This window comes from Crinia signifera, chromosome 11 (genome assembly GCF_055691185.1).
Source record: "Crinia signifera chromosome 11, ASM5569118v1, whole genome shotgun sequence".
NCBI classification, from domain to species: domain Eukaryota; kingdom Metazoa; phylum Chordata; class Amphibia; order Anura; family Myobatrachidae; genus Crinia; species Crinia signifera.
Window position 1 is genome coordinate 42,997,313 of NC_139227.1, and position 20,372 is coordinate 43,017,684.

At 46.1% G+C, this 20,372-nt stretch overlaps 1 protein-coding gene across 1 annotated transcript in view; it reads right to left on the reverse strand.

Annotated features, from left to right (window-relative positions):
• The window catches only part of URI1 (URI1 prefoldin like chaperone), a 92,163-nt gene extending 72,113 nt beyond the window's left edge, over positions 1-20,050 (reverse strand). The window contains exon 1 of the mRNA XM_083164940.1: positions 19,900-20,050. Coding sequence (XP_083021066.1) covers positions 19,900-19,971 — 72 coding nt within the window. The 5' untranslated portion in view covers positions 19,972-20,050. The remainder of the gene's footprint in view (positions 1-19,899) is intronic.
• Between the last annotated feature and the right edge of the window lie 322 nt (positions 20,051-20,372).

Genomic DNA, 20,372 nt, shown 5'->3' on the forward strand with positions numbered 1-20,372 from the left:
ACAAACCTTTAAATGTGGAGAAGTATAGAAACATAAGCTTCCAATGTGTTTGCGTGCTGCATGTGTGGCTTGCAGGCAGTGAAATCATGGTTTGTAGTTAATAGACTGCAGCATTGCTTATTACATTCAGGTGTATGTGTTTGAGTAGTAATCAGCGTTAATTAGCCAACTCAGGCGCACGCTGGCATGCGGTATCTGTAGGGGTGGTTTTAGCTGGCGGTTGGCGGCCGCCTGTTTGGCGTCCGAAACGAACGGTGCCTTAGTCGATCGTGCGGTAGTAGCACCGCTCATTTTGGGTGCACACCCTCGTGTACGCCCATATTTACGCCCATTTTCCCTCATTATTTCGGCCGCTCCCATCAACACGCCCCTATGCCGCCCCATTACCCGTACGCTCGCGTACAGGTTTTTTCGCACGTTGAGACACCGGCCGTAAGCGTTGTGGAGTGTTCGCGCCGGCGCATTAGCGTATTTGCACATGCGCAGATTGTAAAAAACCCCGGGACGTACGCGTACGGCCCGGACGCTCCAAGCAGAATAAGGCCCTATATTCCCAATCACATGTACACACAAACACACACGTTACAGAGAGTGCATAAGTCACATCAGCCCCTGCCCCAGTGCTGCTTACACTCTATATTCCCTATCACCTGTACACACACATTACAGAGAGTGTATCAGTCACATCAGCCCCTGCCCCAGTGCTACTTACACTCTATATTCCCTATCACATGTACACACACATTATACAGCGTATCAGTCACATCAGTCCCTGCCCCAGTGGTGCTTCCACTGTATGGGGGTGATTCGGGACAGCTCACATTTCCTTTGTATGTATGAGCATCCAAAACAAAGTGATTAACATTCAACTTTGAGGTTTGTGTCTACTTCACCATTAATGTACAATGTTATATTGCAAAACATAAATGATATTAAAGCTTCAAATAGCCATACAGAAAACCTGCAACACAGGGATGACCAGCAGAGGATACTGTCAGAAAGACAAATGCACCAGAAGTTACACAGAAGCGCAAAGCAGCTGCAATGAGTTCTAGAAGTGCACAACCAGCCAATCGCTAGATACAAGGTGACACATACGATATTCTGTTTATACACTGCATGGCAAGCTCATGCAGAACTCTCAGGTGTCATTTGTTGCAAAAAAAAAATATATATATAGTAACTAACTGCAAGATGCTTAGGTCTTGAGCAGGTGCAAGATGGGTGTGTAGTGTATCGTCCTATGAAGACAAGCTGTGCAATGCAGCAGAAATCCTGAAGGTGGCAGCAGAGAAGACAAACAATACAGCATGACATTTCCTAAATGATGCAATTGTACATAACAATAGGCAACGCAAAGCAAATGATGTACATGGGTGTTTCTGATACCCTGGTCAGAAGAAGCAATTCCTATGGCAGTCCTATGCCAAGGACATATACAGGAGCATATCCTGATATTAGGGTTACCACCTAGTCCCTTTAATTCCGGACACATATTAATTACACAGGTTCTGTGGCTGGCTGACTTCAAGACTCCATTTCACCTGATTTTAAACTGCCACAGAACCTGTGTAATTAACATGTGTCCGGAATTAAAGGGACTAGGTGGTAACCCTACCTGATATACAAATCAGGAATACATCTGAAAAGAGTACCCCATTGACTTGTGTTTAGCAGATTTACCAAACTACCTCCAATGACCTCTCAGACACAACTAAACAGCCAGACATCAAATACGTTTATCCAACACGCCAAAATCTAGTTTTATATGAGACTTTTTTTTTTTCTTTTCCAAAAGCGTCAAGAAAGGTGCAGAGCCTGGGGGCCTGGTGCAGACGAGGGGCCTGGTGCTGCCAGCAATCTGAATACCAAGAAAAAAGTAAGGTTTGGTCAAAGCTGGTTCTCAATAACAATAGCCAAAAGGTAGTTATACAAGACAGGATTGAAAAGTAATGCCTCGTTTTTTATTTGTGAAAACGCGTAGCCCCCATCCCTTTCCACGCATGTGCGCCAATGCTTGACGAGTTGGGCAAACATGTCGGAGAAGAAAGCTGGTGGTTGTTGTCAACACCAGGACAAAATGGCAGCTTTTACCAAGTTGTCAGAGTTGAAGTGTTGACCCTTGAGGTGCGCTTTCATCTTTGGGAAGAGGTTTGCAGCGCCTGCAGTTCAAGGGGATACGGTCATTGGGTCACCAGCATGTAGGTCGACATGACTCTAGGTCGTCATGCAGGAAGGCAGACATGACTCTAGGTCGACATGGGTTAGGTCGACAGTCAAAATGTCGACATGGGGTTTTTCACATTTCTTTTGAGCTGACATGTGCCGACAGGCGGTGTTTCATGCCCTACCATCCACTAGGGCATGGTGGGAGAATAAAATAGTGTGCCGAGCATAGCAAGGCACCGTGCCTGAAGCATGGCGAGCTCAGCGAGTCTTGCGAGGAGATGCGGTGCTACGTTTCAGTGTCCATGTCAACATTCAGGACAAAAAATTTGACCTAACCCATGTCGACCTAATTACTGTCGACCAACATTGTGGTGACCTAATGATCCATTCCCAGTTCTGCCACACCCGTTGGAAAGCCCCCACCTTGCGCCTACAACTTTCCCCTCTCCCTAGATAAAAGAGCACCTTAAGGGTCAACACTTCTGACGACGAGGTGAAAGCTGAATTACAAAGGTTCCGTGGCTGCAGACTTTAAGCCTGCATTTTACCTGGCTTTAATCAGCCACAGAACTGGTGTAATCCATAAGCATCCCTGTGTTAAAGGGCCTGTATGGTAAGCCTAATCAGATATACCGTAACATCCATAAAATAAGCAATACAACCGTCGCCGTATTTCCCAGGTTTGGGGTTTGCGTCGCACTCTCTGATTACATGTTTTCATTTGCAGAGAAAATAATGTGTGTCCCGGTAATGATGTATTAGCATTTCTCCAGTAATGTCTAAATCTAATCTGGAAATTAATTTTATCTCCTGGTTCATACGCTGATGGTGGGCGTAGAATAATTAAAATGTCTCTTCAACATGTTACTCTAGAAATAGAATCAGTCTGCGCTTCTTTCTAAAAACATATATATATATATATATGTATATGTTATTTATTATTATTATTTAGTAACAGTTTCTAATATAGCGCATCATATTCCATTGCCCTTTACAAAAGGAGACAGGGATATATATACATACATATATAGGGATGCAGTTATAATCCCGGCTTTCAAAATCCCGACTCTGGAATCCCGACCCCCGAAATCCCGACACTTTCTCCCTCTATGACACCCATAGATGGAGAATAAATTAGTGTGCCGAGAGTAGAGAGGGCCCGCTGCGAGGCGAGCGCAGCGAGCCCGCAAGGGGGGGTGATCCACATCCCCCCTTGTCGGGATTTCGTCGGTCGGGATTTTTAATCAAACCCCATATATATATGTATGTATATATATTATATAATATATATATATATATATATATATATATATATATATATATATATATATATATACACACACACACACACACACACACACACACATACACACACACACTTGCGGGGGTACGGTGTTATACATACATACATGACATCCATTGGAAAATATGGCACGGGGACGGTGCCCATCGACATTCGGGACAAAAAAAAACGTAAAAACCTCATGTCAACCTTTTTACTGTTGAAAAAAAATAACAAATGAAATAAAGTAAAATAATTAGCAAAAACGGTTTTAGAACATAAAAAGAACATCAGAAGAACCAAAAAATCTGTACTGTAAAGGTTTCCAGAGAAAGCAGTAGAGTCTCATTAGCAAATTCATCTTTTGGAACTGGCAAATTTCTAGCATTGGGACAGCATTTTTATATACGGTCTTCCTGTCCAAATGCCCCCTTTCATTGGTTATGGTATAAATCATCTACAGTGTCTAGGTCTACAATCATATGGTAGACCACTAATGGTCGACAGTCACAAGGTCAAAAGGTCAACATGGGTTTTTATTTTTTTAGGGTGTCTATGTGGACATAGGTCGACATGGACACTGTCTAAGTGTACCGCGTCCCCTCGCATGATTCGCTGCACTCGCAATGCACTCGCAATGCATGTCAACCTTTTTCACGTCGACCTATTGCCTGTCGACCTTTTGACCCTGTGGACCATATGACTGTCTATCAGGAGTCAGTCTATGATCAGTCCGGATACCTTCACATTACATTACTACAAAAATGATGTGAAACCATTGCCATGTAAGAACTCCTGCAAATATACATTTCTCTATAAGAACCTTGTAAAAATATAATATTGTGGTCACCAAACAGATCTTACGTATTTGCATAGAAATTAAAACACTTGATCTTATTATGGACATTCATTTATACCGACGTAATCTACTTACTCCGCTCCCCCCGACTTAGCCAAAATCACATGGTATAGGAAAACAGGCTCATAGAATGTCATTGTTCCCGGCAGCTGCAGATGGAACGATTCTGATACAGTCTGACCCAATCGGAACAGCACTTGTGTTTCAAACCCATGTAACACAAGTGCCATAAGGTTTTCCTACATTTGTTTGTGCATGTGTGCAACACAGAGAGGACCATGGTGTATTTAGAATAAGAAGTTTTGGTGCACAGGAATACGTATTAATCCGCAGATCAGGCCTAACGATACATGACACGTGACACACTTACGCAAGGCTTACTGATGTGAGGATAAGGAGACAGAATCAATTAGTTAATCGGAAGCTTTAAATTATTCAATTGTGGGTTGCTAACCCATTAATTAAGCCCCTGAGGATGCATTTTTCATTGTGCCCACCGGGGCTTAGAACATGGAGTAACTCACAGAATCTGGCACTTCGGAAGAACCCATGGGGTAATGTGTGTCACCAGCAGGTCTACAGCATCGGGAAACTGGTTGTGGTATGGCGCTCCGACAGGAGGGATCCCGACGTCGCCACAGGTTCTATTCTCCCTCTATTGGGGTCGTGGACCCCCACAAGGGAGAATAGCCCCTGTGAGTCGGGAACCCGATGTCGGGATACTGTTGGTGCGTCATACGGCACCTGGGGAAACTAATAATTCAATAGTGGCAAACCCAGAGCTATAGCTATAGGTCGACAATGTCGATACAAAAAGGTTGATGCGTTTTCAAGGGGTTTTTGTGTTAATGTCACCACTTTAGCATGTGGACCCTCCGCTGAGTGAACCACATGCACCTGTGCTCTGCGTGGATGGTAATGTGTAAAAAAATTTTTTTTTTAAATAGGATTTTAATACCTACCGGTAAATCCTTTTCTCAGAGTCCATATGGGATATTGGGGATTCGTCAGAACGTATGTGGAGAAGAGAGGTATCCGCAGGAGACAGGCACATAGAAGTTCTTTCACTGGGTGTACTGACTCCTCCCCTCTACTTCCTCCCCACAAGCCAGTCAACATGAAAACTGTGCCCGAAGGAATGGAAAAGTATATGCGAAACATATAACATATATAATGTATTAATGTGGTGATATGCAACCAGCACGCCCATAACACAAAAAAATGGCCAAGATGTCTTCGGGCTGAACCAGGGGTGTGCGGCATGCTGGGGGTGAGCTACGCTGACATCTAAGCGACCGCAGTGGCAAACACCCTCTCAGGACAGTGGTTCTGCAGCATTGTCAATTCGGTACCTAAAGAGGCCGGCAATTGAACCCTTCCCCTGGTTTCTCACGATGCAGGAATGCTGTTTAAGCCCAAACAGCAGACCCAAAATAATAAAGAAATAAAACTGAAAAATCTCTGGAGCTTCACAGTGAGCTCCCTTTCCTGAGGGCCCATTTTCTTAAACTGGCCAGAGGAGCCAGTACACCCAGTGAAAGAGCTTCTATGTGCCTGTCTCCTGCGGAAACCTCTCTTCTCCCGTACGTTCTGACGAATCCCCAATATCCCATATGGATGATAGAGAAATTTCAAATACATTTTCATGTGTTGACTATCACTATGCCGATCTTTTGCTTGTGTTGGCCATATGATGTTGACCAACTAACTGTCAACCAACCAGATACCCCAAAGCTGAACCAGAACAGCAAACATTAAGGGTAACTGATACCCCTTTTACAACAGCCCTAATAACCTGGGTTTTTGCACGGAAGTGTGCAAAATCCCGGGTTTGCAGGCAGTGTAAATGGTCTGACCCGGGCCGTGAGAAGCGGATTTTCAAACCGGCAAATGTTCTGGGTTGAACAAGGGTTCAACCCGGATCGTGGTGCAGTAAAAACAGGTAAACCCAGGTGATGTGGGTGTAAAAAGGGGTCGAAAGCAGGGTCGCACGTGTGTTGGAGACGGTTCCAAAGACCCAGGTGTTTCAGGAAAAGTCGACATCAGTCCAGACATGCTGGGACCTGTAGTGTCACAGCAGCTAGAGCGTGAGGGTGTTCCCTAAATCTGCATCAGAAGTTCTAGAGACCTTTGATGGCTATCCTTGACACTCCAGATGTTGTTGAACTACACATCCCAGCATGCTCTGCTTCAGTTTTGCCATTTGCCCATGCTAAATCTGATGCAGAGCATGCTGGGATGTGTAGTTCAACAACAGCTGGAGTGTCAAGGTTAGCCATCAAGGTTCTAGACTGAAGAGAGCAAAATAATTTTTGTAGATGGCAAAGTTCAATATTGATGAGAGTATAAAGTAAGGTGCTCCAGCCAGCACATACCCCTTCCGCAGACATTTGTTGGGGCGCGGTTCCTGGGGATCCACCCAGCAGAAGCATTCAGCGATAACGGACGGAGGACACGATACAGCCGCTATAAACATTCAGCCACAAAGCTTTTTTTTTTTTCAAGAATTGATGCAAAACTTTTGTAACATTTACTTGAAGAGGACATAACGCCAATGTCCGCAGCCATGCCCCCAGGGTACTGACAATTCACTGGATCCCCCATAAAAAGTCTGTCTGCTCTGTGCAAGTGACCAGCACTACTCAATACCATTGGGCACGGAGACAACAAAGGGCAGCCAAGCATGCTACAACTTAAGGTGTGTACAAGGCTTTAAGAAGATGTAAAAAGAAGTATGAGGAATGCATCCCAACATTACAGACAGTACTCTCCTCTAATCGGGTTCCAGATACAGGGTGTCCTTATAGGGATTAGCCTCGCTCCTTACATCCTGCTCACTGCAAGTGATTACACACAAGAGGAGATTATTAGCAGTTCCTGTCGCTGGCTCGCGACGCCTGTTTCCGTTGTGTATTTGCACACGTGATGTTATTAGGTCACATGCAAACATCAAAGTGCTGGAAACTTATTGTGACAGCATCTTTCTCCTGTCCTATATTGCAGTAATAATACGTGCAGCACGTATGGTCCCTGGGTCTGATCCAATGCGCAACGGACTGCGCATTAGATAGGATGCCAGACACATGCTATTTAGGCCGATTTCACGGCCCAATCCGCCGAAATCGGGGCCCAAATCACAGAGTATATGGGGGCCTTAAAACGCCACCCCCTTCTTTTTCCCAATGCAGGGAAATGTTAACTGTTTAGTTCTCCCGCGTTGATCCCTACCGCTGAAACTCTCTCCCTCGCTCTATCAGACTCTCCAAATCTATCGACAAAAGAGGCTTTCAGGACCATCTTCTTCTTCAAAGTCTTCCAGCTCCAAACCCACTGCTCAATGCTCGCTGTCTCTCCCCTCTGTGTCACCCCATTTGACTGTAAGCTCTTGCTTTTTCTTGCCACACTCATACCATCATCTCCTCCGCACTGCGGCACCAAACCATTGGGATGCCATGCTTAGCTTTCTAAAATAATCTTTCTAATGTAGGCGGAAAGTTTCCTTGGGTGGGCGATAAGCGTCTCAGAAGACTGTGGGCAGCTCAACCCTTCTACACCCTCAAGGGTAAAATGGTGGATGTGGGGCCGTAGCAGCCACAGAGAACCTCCACAGACAGCTGGAAGATATTTAGGCTATAAGGGGCACATATACATAATTATGTACAAGAAATAAGCTATAGAAAAGGAATAGATGGGGCAGTGTATAGTATATAGTTGGGGGTGTATAGATGCTGGGTCTATAGATGGGGGCAGTGCATTATGTATGGATGTAGGGGTGGATAGATGGGGCAGTGCAGTATGTATAGATGCGGGGTGTATAGATGGGCAGGGCAGTATGTATAGCTGTGGGGTGTATAGATGGGGCAGCGCAGTATTTATAGATGTGGGGTGTATAGATGGGGCAGGGCAGTATGTAAAGATGTGGGGGTGTATAGATGGGGAAGAGCAGTATGTAAAGATGTGGGGGTGTATAGACAGGGCAGTAAGTATAGCAGAAAGGAGGGTACTTGTTTCCTAGCACTGCGCCCCCCGATTTTGATCGAAGTTCATCTTATGCAAGCGCATCACATCACATGCAATATAGCGGCATGCGATGCGATTTTTAATTGTACAAGCACCCTAATGGGTGCTTACAATGTTAAATGCACCCCCATTGTCAACGCCACCCCCACTATCAACGCCAACCCGATGCGTGGCGAGCGCAGTGAGCCCGCGAGGGGCAGCAGTACGCATCCTCCAACCTTTTCATACCCCCACTATCCACATCAACGTGGAGCTGACTTTAGATAGTGTGGCGAGCGCAGCAAGCCACCGAGCCCGAAGGGTGGCGAGTGCAGCGAGCCCTGCGAGGGGACACTGATTACTTTACATGTATTCCGCGTCCCCTCGTCACACTTCGGGCTTGTATTCCGCGTGCGCTTGCCACGCTTCGGGCTCGGTGGCTCACCACACTATCTAAAATCAACTCCACGCCAACGTGGATAGTGGGGGTATGAAAAGGTCAGAGGACGCGTACCGCTGCGCTCGCCACGCTTCGGGTTGGCGTTGATAGTGGGGGTGGCATTGACAGTGGGGGTGCATTTAACATTGTAAGCACCCATGAGGGTGCTTGTACAATGAAAAATCACATCACATCGCAAGCCATTTGCTGGCATGCAATGCTATATTTCATTGTACAAGCACTCCTGTTAATTTAACGGGAAGATCGCATAGCACACCACTAAATACGGTATGCGATGGGTGCCGTGCTAGGAAACAAGTACCGAAAGGAGTGTATAGATAGGGGCAGTACAGTGTGTATAGAAGTGGGGGGTGTATAGATGGGGCAGGGTAGTATGTATAGATGGGGGCAATGCAGTATGTATAGATGTGGGGGTGTATAGATGGCACAATGCCGTATGTATAGATACATAGCAGTATAGATGGGGACAGGGCAGCATGTGTAGAAGTGGGGGGTGTATAGATGGGGGCAGGGTAGTATGTATAGATGGGGACAGTGCAGTATGTATAGATGTGGGGGTGTATAGATGGCACAATGCCGTATGTATAGATACACTGCTGTATAGATGGGGACAGGGCAGCATGTGTAGAAGTGGGGGGTGTATAGATGGGACAGGGCAATATGTATAGAAGCGGGATGTATAGATGGGGCAAGGCAGTATGTATAGATGTGGGGTGTATTATAGATGGGGCAGGGCACTGTATGTTATATATAGACGGGGTTTATATATGGAAGCAGGGCAGTATATATATTATACACTGCCCTGCTCCCATCGATATACCGCCCCCCCCCCCCCCCGAACTATTATACATACCGCCCTACCACCATTTATTCACCTTCACATCTATACATACTTCATTGTACCATCTATACACCCCACATCTAAACATACTGCTCTGCCCCATCTATACACCTCCACATCTATACGTACCACCCTGTCCCATCTATACACCCCATAATTCTGTACTTACTGCCCTGTCCTCAGCTGTACATCCCCATATCTCTGGGGTATATATATATATATATATATATATATATATATATATATGTGGGAGCATGGCAGGATACAGATGGGGGCAGGGCAGTGTATAGACTATAGGTGTGGGTATATAGATGGGGCAGGGCAGTATATAGTACATAGGTAGGGGCATTCAGATGGCGACAGGGAAGTCTATAATATATAGATGGGGCAGGGCAGTGTATAGTATATAGATGGGGCAGGCAGTGTATAGTATATAGGTGGGGTATATAGAAGAGGCAGGCAGTGTATATTACAGTGGTTCCCAAACTTTTTTGAATAACGGCACCCTAGAGCATCAAAATATTTTCAAGGTACCCTTAGGCCAAATGCTGCTTATCGAGAAATTCATAAAAAAAAATATTAAATTAAGTACATTGTGTTTATATGTCACAGGTATCTGGTGAGGGACAGGATTTGCTCCTGTTTGTCCACATATATTATGATTGGCAGCCACAAGCACTGGTTTTGCCTGGTACATTGACCATAAATAATATGAATTGATCTTGGTCCACCAACCCAAGGCACCACTGCAAGTGTCCTGAGGCACCCCAGGGTGCCTAGGCACACAGTTTGGGAACCACTGGTATAGTATATACAGTAGGTGAGCTATATATATATATATATATATATATATATATATATATATATATATATATATATATATATATATATATATATATAGGAGAAGGGCAGTGTATAGTATATAGGTGGGGTATACATATGGGAGCAGAGCCGTGTATAGTATATAGGTGGGGGCATATAGTTGGGCAGTGTATGGTATAAAGGTGGGGGTACATATATGGGGGCAGCTGGTCAGGGCAGTGTATAGTATATAGGTGGGGTATATAGATGGAGCAGGGCAGCGTATAGTATATAGGTGGGGTAAATATATGGGAGTAGGGCAGTGTATAGTATATAGGTGGGATATAAATATGGAAGCAGGGCAGCGTATAGTATATAGGTGAGGGTATATATATATGGGAGCAGGGCAGTGTATAGTATATAGGTGGGGTATATATATGGAAGCAGGGCAGTGTATAGTATATAGGTGGGGGTATATAAATGGGGGAAGGGAAGTATATAGTACATTGGTGGGGGTATACAGATGGGGCGAGTCAGTGTATAGTATATAGTAGGAGTGTACAGTGGGGCAAAAAAGTATTTGGACAGACATCGATTGTGCAAGTTGACCCACTTAAAAAGATGAGAGAGGTCTGTAATTTCCATCATAGGTACACTTCAACTGTGAGAGACAGAATGTGGGAAAAATAACCAGGAAATCATATTGTATGATTTTGAAACAATTTATTTGTATATTCTCTTGTGGAAAATAAATATTTGGACACAAACCAACCAGCAAGATTTCTGGCTCTCACAGACCTGTTACTTCTTCTTTAAGAAGCTCTTCTATCTTCCACTCGTTACCTGTATTAATGGCACCTGTTTGAACTGGTTATCTGTATAAGAGACACCTGTCCACACCCTCAAACAGTCAGACTGCAACCTCTCCACCATGGCCAAGACCAGAGAGCTGTCTAAGGACACCAGGGACAAAATTGTAGAGCTGCACAAGGCTGGGATGAGCTACTCGACAATATGCAAGCAGCTTGGTGAGAAGAGATCAACTGTTGGCGCAATTATTACAAAATGGAAGAAATACAAGATCACTGACAATCTCCCATGACCTGGGGCTCCATGCAAGATCTCACCTCTTGGGGTATAAATGATCTTGAGAACAGTGAGGAATCAGTCCAGAACTACACGGGGGGGTCAGGTCAATGAACTCAAGAGAGCTGGGACCACAGTCACAAAGGTTACCATTAGTAACACACTTATGTCATCATGGATTCAAATCATGCAGCGCCCGAAAGGTCCCCCTGCTTAAGCCAGCACATGTCCAGGCCCATCTAAAGTTTGCCAGTGACCATCTGGATGATCCAGAGGAGGATTGGGAGAACGTCATGTGGTCAGATGAGAGCAAAATAGATCTTTTTGGTATAAACTCCACGCAGTGTTTGGAGGGAGAATGATGAGTGGCATCCCAAAAACACCATACCCACTGTGAAGCAAGGGGGTGGAAACATCATGCTTTAATGCTTCTTTTCTGCAAATGGAACAGGACGACTGATCCGTATTAAGGAGAGGATGAATGTGGCCAAAAACCTCCTTCCCTCAGTAAAAGCATTGAAGATGGAACGTGGCTGGGTCTTCCAGCATGATATCACAACAAGGTCTTTTTCTATGAGCGACAAAGACAAGGGCGCCTATATAGGAGCTGATCCTCTAGGTGAGGCTGCTGTTCAATTTAGGGGTAATCAGACCCTAATAATATTATTATTAACAAGAAAAAGATAAAGAACAGCGCCTCTTCACTACTCTTCACTTTATCAAAGGTGATCACCTTTGATAAAGCTACAGCCAGTAGTGAAACGCGTCAGTTGTTTACTCACTCCTGGACTCAAAACCTCAAGTTCTAGGACTGCCATTCTGCCTTCTGGTCACATCCCTTTTGTGGAGACTTACCACCAAACCCACAGACAACCCCTGATCCAGTACTACCATCCGGATATCCCCAGGTGAAATTGGGCACCACCTACCATCAGAAGCAAGGACACTACACCATCACCTTGCGGCACCCTTGTGTTTCCTCCAGCGGCTTCAGCGGCACCGCATCACCAGAGAGGACCCTTGGGCTACTCAGGATTCAATTTCCGGACTAATTTACAGTCACCTCCAACGGTCTGACATCTGAAGACCGCGCTACTAGAGAGGAGCTGTGCTATTCTTTCCATCTCCCCCATTCATGGACAGTGTCCCACCATCTAGTCTGTTGGTAATGTGCATATACCCCTTGTTTAATTACTCAAGTCAATGGTATATACCATCTATTCTTCCAGGAGTGAGCTTAGCAATCATTTTTAATCATATTTGTTGTATAATTGTATTTAAGTGCTATTTCATTTAATCTAAATATATATAATTTTTTTCATTTTTACCATTGGTTGTGTGTATCTCATTGTAGTGAAGAGGCGCTGTTCTTTATCTTTTTCTTTGTCTTCCAGCATGACAACGACCCCAAACACACAGCCCGGGCAATAAGGAGTGTCTCCGTAAGAAGCATTTCAAGGTCCTAGAGGGGCCTAGCCAATCTCCAGACCTCAAATCGAAAATTTATGGAGGGAGTTGAAATTCTGTGTTGCCCAGCGACAACCCCAAAACATGACAGATCTAGAGAAGATCTGCATGGAAGAGTACCTGCTGCATTGTGTGCAAACCTGGTCAAGAACTACAGGAAATGTTTTAGCTCTGTAATTGCCAACCAAGGTTATTTTAAAAAGTGTTGAGTTTAACTTTTTAATTGTCCAAATATTTATTTTCTACAAAAATATACAAATAAATTGTTCACAAATCATACAATATGATTTGCTGTTTGTTTTTTTCGCCACATTCTGTCTCTCTCACAATTGAAGTGTACCTATGATGGAAATTACAGACCTCTCTCATCTTCTTAAGTGGGTCAACTTGCACACTGTATAGATGGGGCAGGGCAATGTATAGTATATAGGTGGGGTATATAGATGGGCTATATATATATATATATATATATATATATATCTCCTCGTCCACGTGTTTTGATTGGCCCACACTATCGTTGGTCACCCATTGAATAGTTTTACCCTATCGATGGCCAGTTGCACTTTTGCCATCGATGGCAAAGGCACCAATGGCCAGCCCTAGGTAGGGATATAAAGGGATTTTTGTAAGAACTTACCGTTCGAATCCCTTTCTCTGATATGGTCCTGGTGACACAGCTCAACACTGGGATGTAGGAGGGTCCGAAGGAGCCAGGCACCTATCCTAAAGCTTTAGAGGGTAGGCTCCTCCCCTACTGCATCCCTGGACTCTTCAGTTCAATCTTTCAAAGCCACTGGAATACATAACTCAGTACAAACGCCTGCACATATTATATGCACATTTTATAACAGAAAACTGTTAACTTTTAACCATTTTAACATGAACATCATGAAACTTCTGGCATACTTACTGAGCGTAAGGGAGGGATCGCTGTGTCACCAGGACCATATCAGAGAAAGGGATTCGAACGGTAAGTTCTTACAAAAATCCCTTTTTCTCTTTCAATGGTCCTGGTGACACAGCTCAACACTGGGACGTTCCAGAGCCGGTCCTTTGGGAGGGTACGCTCAGGTCTGCAGCTCTCAGCACTGCTCGCCCGAATGATGCGTCCTCCGACGCGAACTCATGGAATCTATAGAATTTGGCAAATGTGTGAACAGATGACCAAGTGGCAGCTCTGCAAACCTGCTCAGCTGTGGCCCCATGTCGAACCGCCCAAGAGGTGGCAACTGACCTGGTGGTATGCGCATTTATTTTGGCCGGTACTGGTCTACCCACTTTGGTGTATGCAAAGGCTATCACAGACCGCAACCACCTAGCAATAGTCTGCTTAGATGCAGGCCAACCAATTTTGTGTACGTCGTACAATACCAACAATGTGTCAGTCTTCCTGACACTCTTCACTCTGTCCACATATATGCGTAAGGCACGCACAACATCCAAAGTTCTCAACTTGTCCCTTTTCTTAGACCCCTCTGGGGGTTGAAACACAGGTAGAACTATCTCCTGATTTAAATGGAAGGTAGATACCACCTTCGGTAAAAACTGAGGCACTGTTCTTAAAACAGCCCTGTCATCATGAAAAATTAAGAAGGGAGATTTACATGACAAAGCTCCCAATTCTGAAACTCTTTTAGCAGATGCTACTGCTAACAAAAACACTAGCTTCCACGTGAGAAACTTAAAGTCAGCCGACCTTAAAGGTTCAAAAGGTGCCTTTTGAAGGCATTCCAAAACCAGTGATAGATCCCAAGGTGCTACTGGTTGCTTGTATGGAGGTTTCAACCTGGATACTCCTTGTAAAAAGGTTTGAATTTCCGGCAAAATGGTTATCTTTTTCTGGAAATAGATGGACAAGGCCGAAATCTGTACCTTCAGTGACTGAAGGCTTAGGCCCGATGAAAAACCATCTTGTAAAAATTCCATCATTCTTGATAGCTTAAAATGAGAAGTATGAGCCTTTCTTCTCTCACACCATCGAATGTAAGTCTTCCAGACTCTATAATAATTTGCCGAAGATACAGCTTTCCTGGCTTTTATCATCGTCTGTACTACTGCCTCAGAAAACCCTTTTCTTTTCAAAATGGCGGTTTTAATAGCCAGGCCGTCAAAATCAATCGATCTGAATCCAGGTGATTGAACGGGCCTTGTCTTAGAAGGTCTGGTCTCAGAGGTAGACGCCATGAGTCCACAGACAACCTCTGAAGCCTCGAGTACCAGGATCTCCTTGGCCAATCTGGGGCCACTAAGATCACTGGAACCTTCTGCCCCTGTATTTTCTTCAGAAGTCTCGGTAACATTGGTACTGGTGGGAATGCATAAAGGAGATCTCCCTGCCAGTGAATAGTCATGGCATCCACTGCCTCCGCTAGTGGATCCCTTGTTCTGGCATAGAACCTGGGCACTTGACGGTTGATCCTGGATGCCATCAGGTCCACATCCGGAGTTCCCCACATCGCGGTGATTTGTTGAAACACCTGAGGGTGTAAGCTCCATTCCCCTTCCTTGAGCTCCTCCCTGCTCAGGAAGTCGGCTTCTATATTCTCTATTCCTGGGATGAATATAGCCGATACAGCTGGAACATTCTGTTCCGCCCATAGGAAGATTCTGGATACCTCCCACATGGCCAATCTGCTGCGTGTACCTCCCTGGTGATTCAGATACGCCACAGCTGTGGCATTGTCGGTCTGAATCCTCAAAGGGAGGTTCTGTAACCTGTCTCCCGCCAAGGAAATCACTTTCCAGACAGCTCTCAGCTCCAAGATGTTGATTGGTAACGCTGATTCCTCTGCCGTCCACAGGCCCTGAAGCCGGAGATCCAGGGCTATTGCCCCCCAGCCCCTGAGACTGGCGTCGGTAGTTACTATCAACCAGTCCCAGGTCTGTAATGACCGACCCCACTGAAGGGAATCTACTTCTGTCCACCATTTCAAGGATTCTCGGGTGTCCGAAGACAGCACTATCATCTCGGATTTCATGGTCAAAGTGTTTCCTGACCAGGCTGACAAAATGTTCCATTGGAACCTCCGAGAGTGGAACCTGGCAAACTGAAGCGTCTCGAATGACGCCACCATCTTCCCCAGGAGCTTGAGGCACCTCCATACTGAAATGCTCTGAGCCCTGAGAATCTCCTGGACTAGGGTGACCAGATCCCTGGCCTTTACCTCCGGGAGGAATACCCGATGAAGATGGGTGTCCAGTATGACTCCCAAGAATTGGAGCCTTTGTGACGGTACCAACTGAGATTTTTGCAAATTTAAAATCCAGCCGTGAGCCTGCAAAAAACTGATGGCCTCTGCCAAGTGACTCTGCAGCATGGCTGCTGACTCTGCTTTGAACAGGAGATCGTCCAAATAGGGTATTACTGTGATTCCCCTGAGCCTCAGCACCGCCGCCATTACTGACATTATCTTTGTGAATACCCTTGGCGCGGTTGCTAGCCCAAAGGGTAACGCCCGGAATTGTAAATGCAGGTCTCCTATGGCAAACCTCAACAAGGTCTGATGCTCCGGGTGTATAGGAACGTGCAAATATGCGTCCTGGACATCCATGGACGCCAAAAATTCTCCCTGGTCCAGACTCAGGAGTACTGACCGTAGAGACTCCATTTTGAAATGGTCTACCCATAAATGAACATTTAGAGACTTCAAATTTAGTATTGGTCTGAAAGACCCGTCTGGTTTGGGCACCAGGAACAGCGTGGAGTAAAAGCCTTTCTTCCACTCTGTCTTGGGGACTAGTGTAACCACCCCTTTTTCCAAAAGGGAGTGCGCTGCTCTCACAAGAGCTGTACGCAGCCGTGCCTCCTTTGGTAAGGATGTGGGAATGAACCTCTTCGGAGGTGGCCCTCTGAAAGGGATTTTGTAACCCTGTGTTATGATGTCTAACACCCAGGCATCCTGGCCTAGAGAAGCCCAAGCGTCCCTGAAGTGTGTGAGACGCCCGCCCACTTTTGTCACTGTCGGGCAAAGCCCCTGACAGTCATGCAGAGGGTTTATCCTCTCCTTTATTGGCAGGCTTCTTGTGAAAAGAGCCAAATTTTGACTTTTGTGTCTTGCCTCTAGAGGGCTGAAACCTTCCCCTGAAAGACTGTCCTCGAAAGGACGCACCACCTCTAGGGGAGGGCCGAAAGGACGGCTTAAAAGCAGAAAATCTGGATGTCTGCTTTGCTGAGGAGGCCGGCAGGAATGTACTTTTGCCGCCTGTGGCCTGTTTTATAATCTCCTCTAATTCGGTACCAAAGAGTACCTTTCCTTTGAAGGCTAATGTTTCCAGAGCCTTCTTGGACTCATTGTCTGCTTCCCAGGCTTTAAGCCAAAGCACTCTCCTGGCATTAATGGAGACTGTGGACACTCTGGTTGCCATTTTAATAGCTTCCTCCTCTGCTTCAACTGCATATTCTGCTGCTGCCTTAATCTTTTCTGCAAGCAGTAATGCACCCGGGTCAGCCTGCAGCATGGTGCATAATTCACCAGCCCACTCTATCATGGCCTTAGAAACCCAGGCTGAAGCAATAAGGGGTCGTAAGGTAAACCCCACCCCTTCAAAGATAGCCTTGAGGTTTCCCTCCAGCTTTTTATCCACAGAATCTTTAAAAGCTGCACCGCCTTGTACTGGTAATACAGTAGCCTTGGACAAACGTGCCACTGAAGCGTCCACAACTGGGACCTTTTCCCAGAGCTCCGCGTGAGACTCTGGCATGGGGTACAGATTAAGGAATCGTTTTGGCATCTGAAGCCTCTTATCAGGCGTTTTCCAAGCCCCTTCTAACAATTCCTGTAACCCCTCATCTGAAGGAAAAGTAACAGCCTCCTTCCGCTGTCGCTTAAAAACACCTTTAACAGGAGTCTTATCCTCCACAGTCAGCTTTAAAGCCTGCTTCACAGCTACAATGAGATCCTCTATACCAGCAGCAGAGTTCTCTTCCAAATCATCACCCTGATCCCAGGGGATGTCAGTATACTCTCCTTCCTCTTCATCTACCACAGTAGTTAAAGCATAAGACCTTCTAGGGGTCCCTGCCACATCATCCATTTTGTCCAGCATTTCACTGAACCTGTTAATGCCTTTTGCAGTATCCTGCATCACCTGGATAAGTGCAGGATCTGCCTGGGTAAGAGGCAAGGAGCCAGACGACTGCTGAGATGATGGCATAGGTCTCTGTGATTCTACCAGCCCATCACTCTGCCTGTCCAAAAGCTGCACCAAAGCGTTTACTGACCTGCCTAGGGCCCTGGCCCACGCAGGTTCCATATGCTCTGCCCTATGGGGATCACTGCCCATGGGTCTCACATCAGCGCAAGTAATACATAAGCCCCCCTTGGCCATCTGCTCAGGGACAAATTTTTGTGTGCAAACATTGCACGCGCTCAGTGCATTAAGGGCTCCCTCCCCCAAAACCACAGCCTGATGCTCAGACATGATGCAAGTGATAAATGTATATCTATCAGTATACACAGTGCAAACAATGTACAAGCGTTTATACAGAGCAATGCACCCAGTCACTTATCTGTCTGTAGGTTTCAACTGCGGGGAAGCGATGCCCAGGAAATCCAAGTCACTCTGCCAGGATCAGTAAGCCAGCTCAGCTCCGCTGCAAGCGTTCTGAAAGGCGCCAAAGTCAGAGTGAAGGAAGAGACCACAGGTCCCTGCTGCTGCGGGGTCCGTGACCTTTTGGCGCCAACCACCCCCAGCAAGCCGCTCCTTAGGTAGGATTTCCTAGTTCCAGTGTCTCCCCCTCAAATGGGGATCACTTGGAACATGCCTGTCACAACGCTGCTGTCCTCTCATCTAGGAGCTCAGCGTGTAAGCTCCGCATAAAATGGCCGCCGCCATCACGGAGCGCCTGTCCCCCATGATCCCCACCTAAACGTGGAGCCGGTTTCAGGGTACTCCGGAGCCCAGGCAGCCTTTTAGAAAAGGCTATAAGCGCTGCACAGGGAGACCAGACAGTGTCTCCCCTGTGCACAGTGAGCTGACAGGACGCGCTTCTGTCAGCTCCTGCTGCGCAAGCAGTGTGAGGATTCACTATGAGAATCCTCACACTGTGCCTACCTAGCTAGGGTAAAAGTTAATAAAATAATAAAAATCCCCTAACTACTCTAATTCTTCGGCTGCTCCTGCAGCCCTTTAGAATAGCACCCACTCCAGTGGGCACCTAACACGAACTGAAGAGTCCAGGGATGCAGTAGGGGAGGAGCCTACCCTCTAAAGCTTTAGGATAGGTGCCTGGCTCCTTCGGACCCTCCTACATCCCAGTGTTGAGCTGTGTCACCAGGACCATTGAAAGAGAAATATATATATATAATGTGTGTGTGGGGGGGGTATATATATTTATATATATATATATATATATATGTGTGTGTGTGTGTGAGTATGTGTGTGTGTGTATATATATTTATATATATATATATATATATATATGGGGCAGGGCAGTGTATAGTGTATATAGATGGAGGTATATAGATGGGGCAGGGCAGTGTATAGTATATATAGGTGAGGGTATATAGATAGGGGCAAGGCAGTGTATAGTATATATAGGTGGGGGTATAAAGATGGGGGCAGGGCAGTGTATAGTGTGTATATATATAGGTGGGGGTATATATATGGGGGCAAGGCAGTGTATAGTATATATAGGTGGGGTATATAGATGGGGGCAGGGCAGTGTATAGTATTTATAGGTGGGGTATACAGATGGGGCAGGGCAGTGTATAGTATATAGAGTGGTGTTGCTGGACACTGATTGGATGCACATGTTATACAGTGGCCACGGGTGACAGCTGGGGCCCCTGTATCAGTACTGTGGCCCCATGTGAGAGGCTGAGCAGTGTTACCACCAGGGCACAGTATCAGAGGGCACACGGGTCACCCATCATCACGTGCAGCGGGTGTACACCCCATGTGCACGGCGCAGGCCCCTCCTCCCTTCGGGTTACCTGGCTCTGCTCCTGCTGCAATCGGGTCACCTCCCGGGTGCTGAGCCGCCTCCCCCCATCTGCGCCCTCCATGCTCCGGGCTCACACCCGCTCCTGGTTCCGCCTCCTCCCGGTCCCCTCACTCCGAGATACGTACATACAGCGCAGCGTCATCATCTCGCGAGATGTCTCACAGAGAACCGTCACACGCGGGGAGGGGGGTTTAGTGTACTCTGTACTGTACTACATATGCTGCGGCTGCCTGGTATGGGTAAATTGTTCGACCCCATTTAGGTCGACATGGCTAAGGTTGATAAACATGAAAAACTCAAGTCGATCTTGTGACTGCTGATCTGGCCAATGTTGACCTTATGCTTGTGTCGACCTTCCAAAAATGTCGACCTATTTCAGTGGTCGACCCAATGGACGTTGACCTAAATAGGATCTACCTAATGACCGTGTCACTGCACTGTACATAATACTGCCCCCTCAAT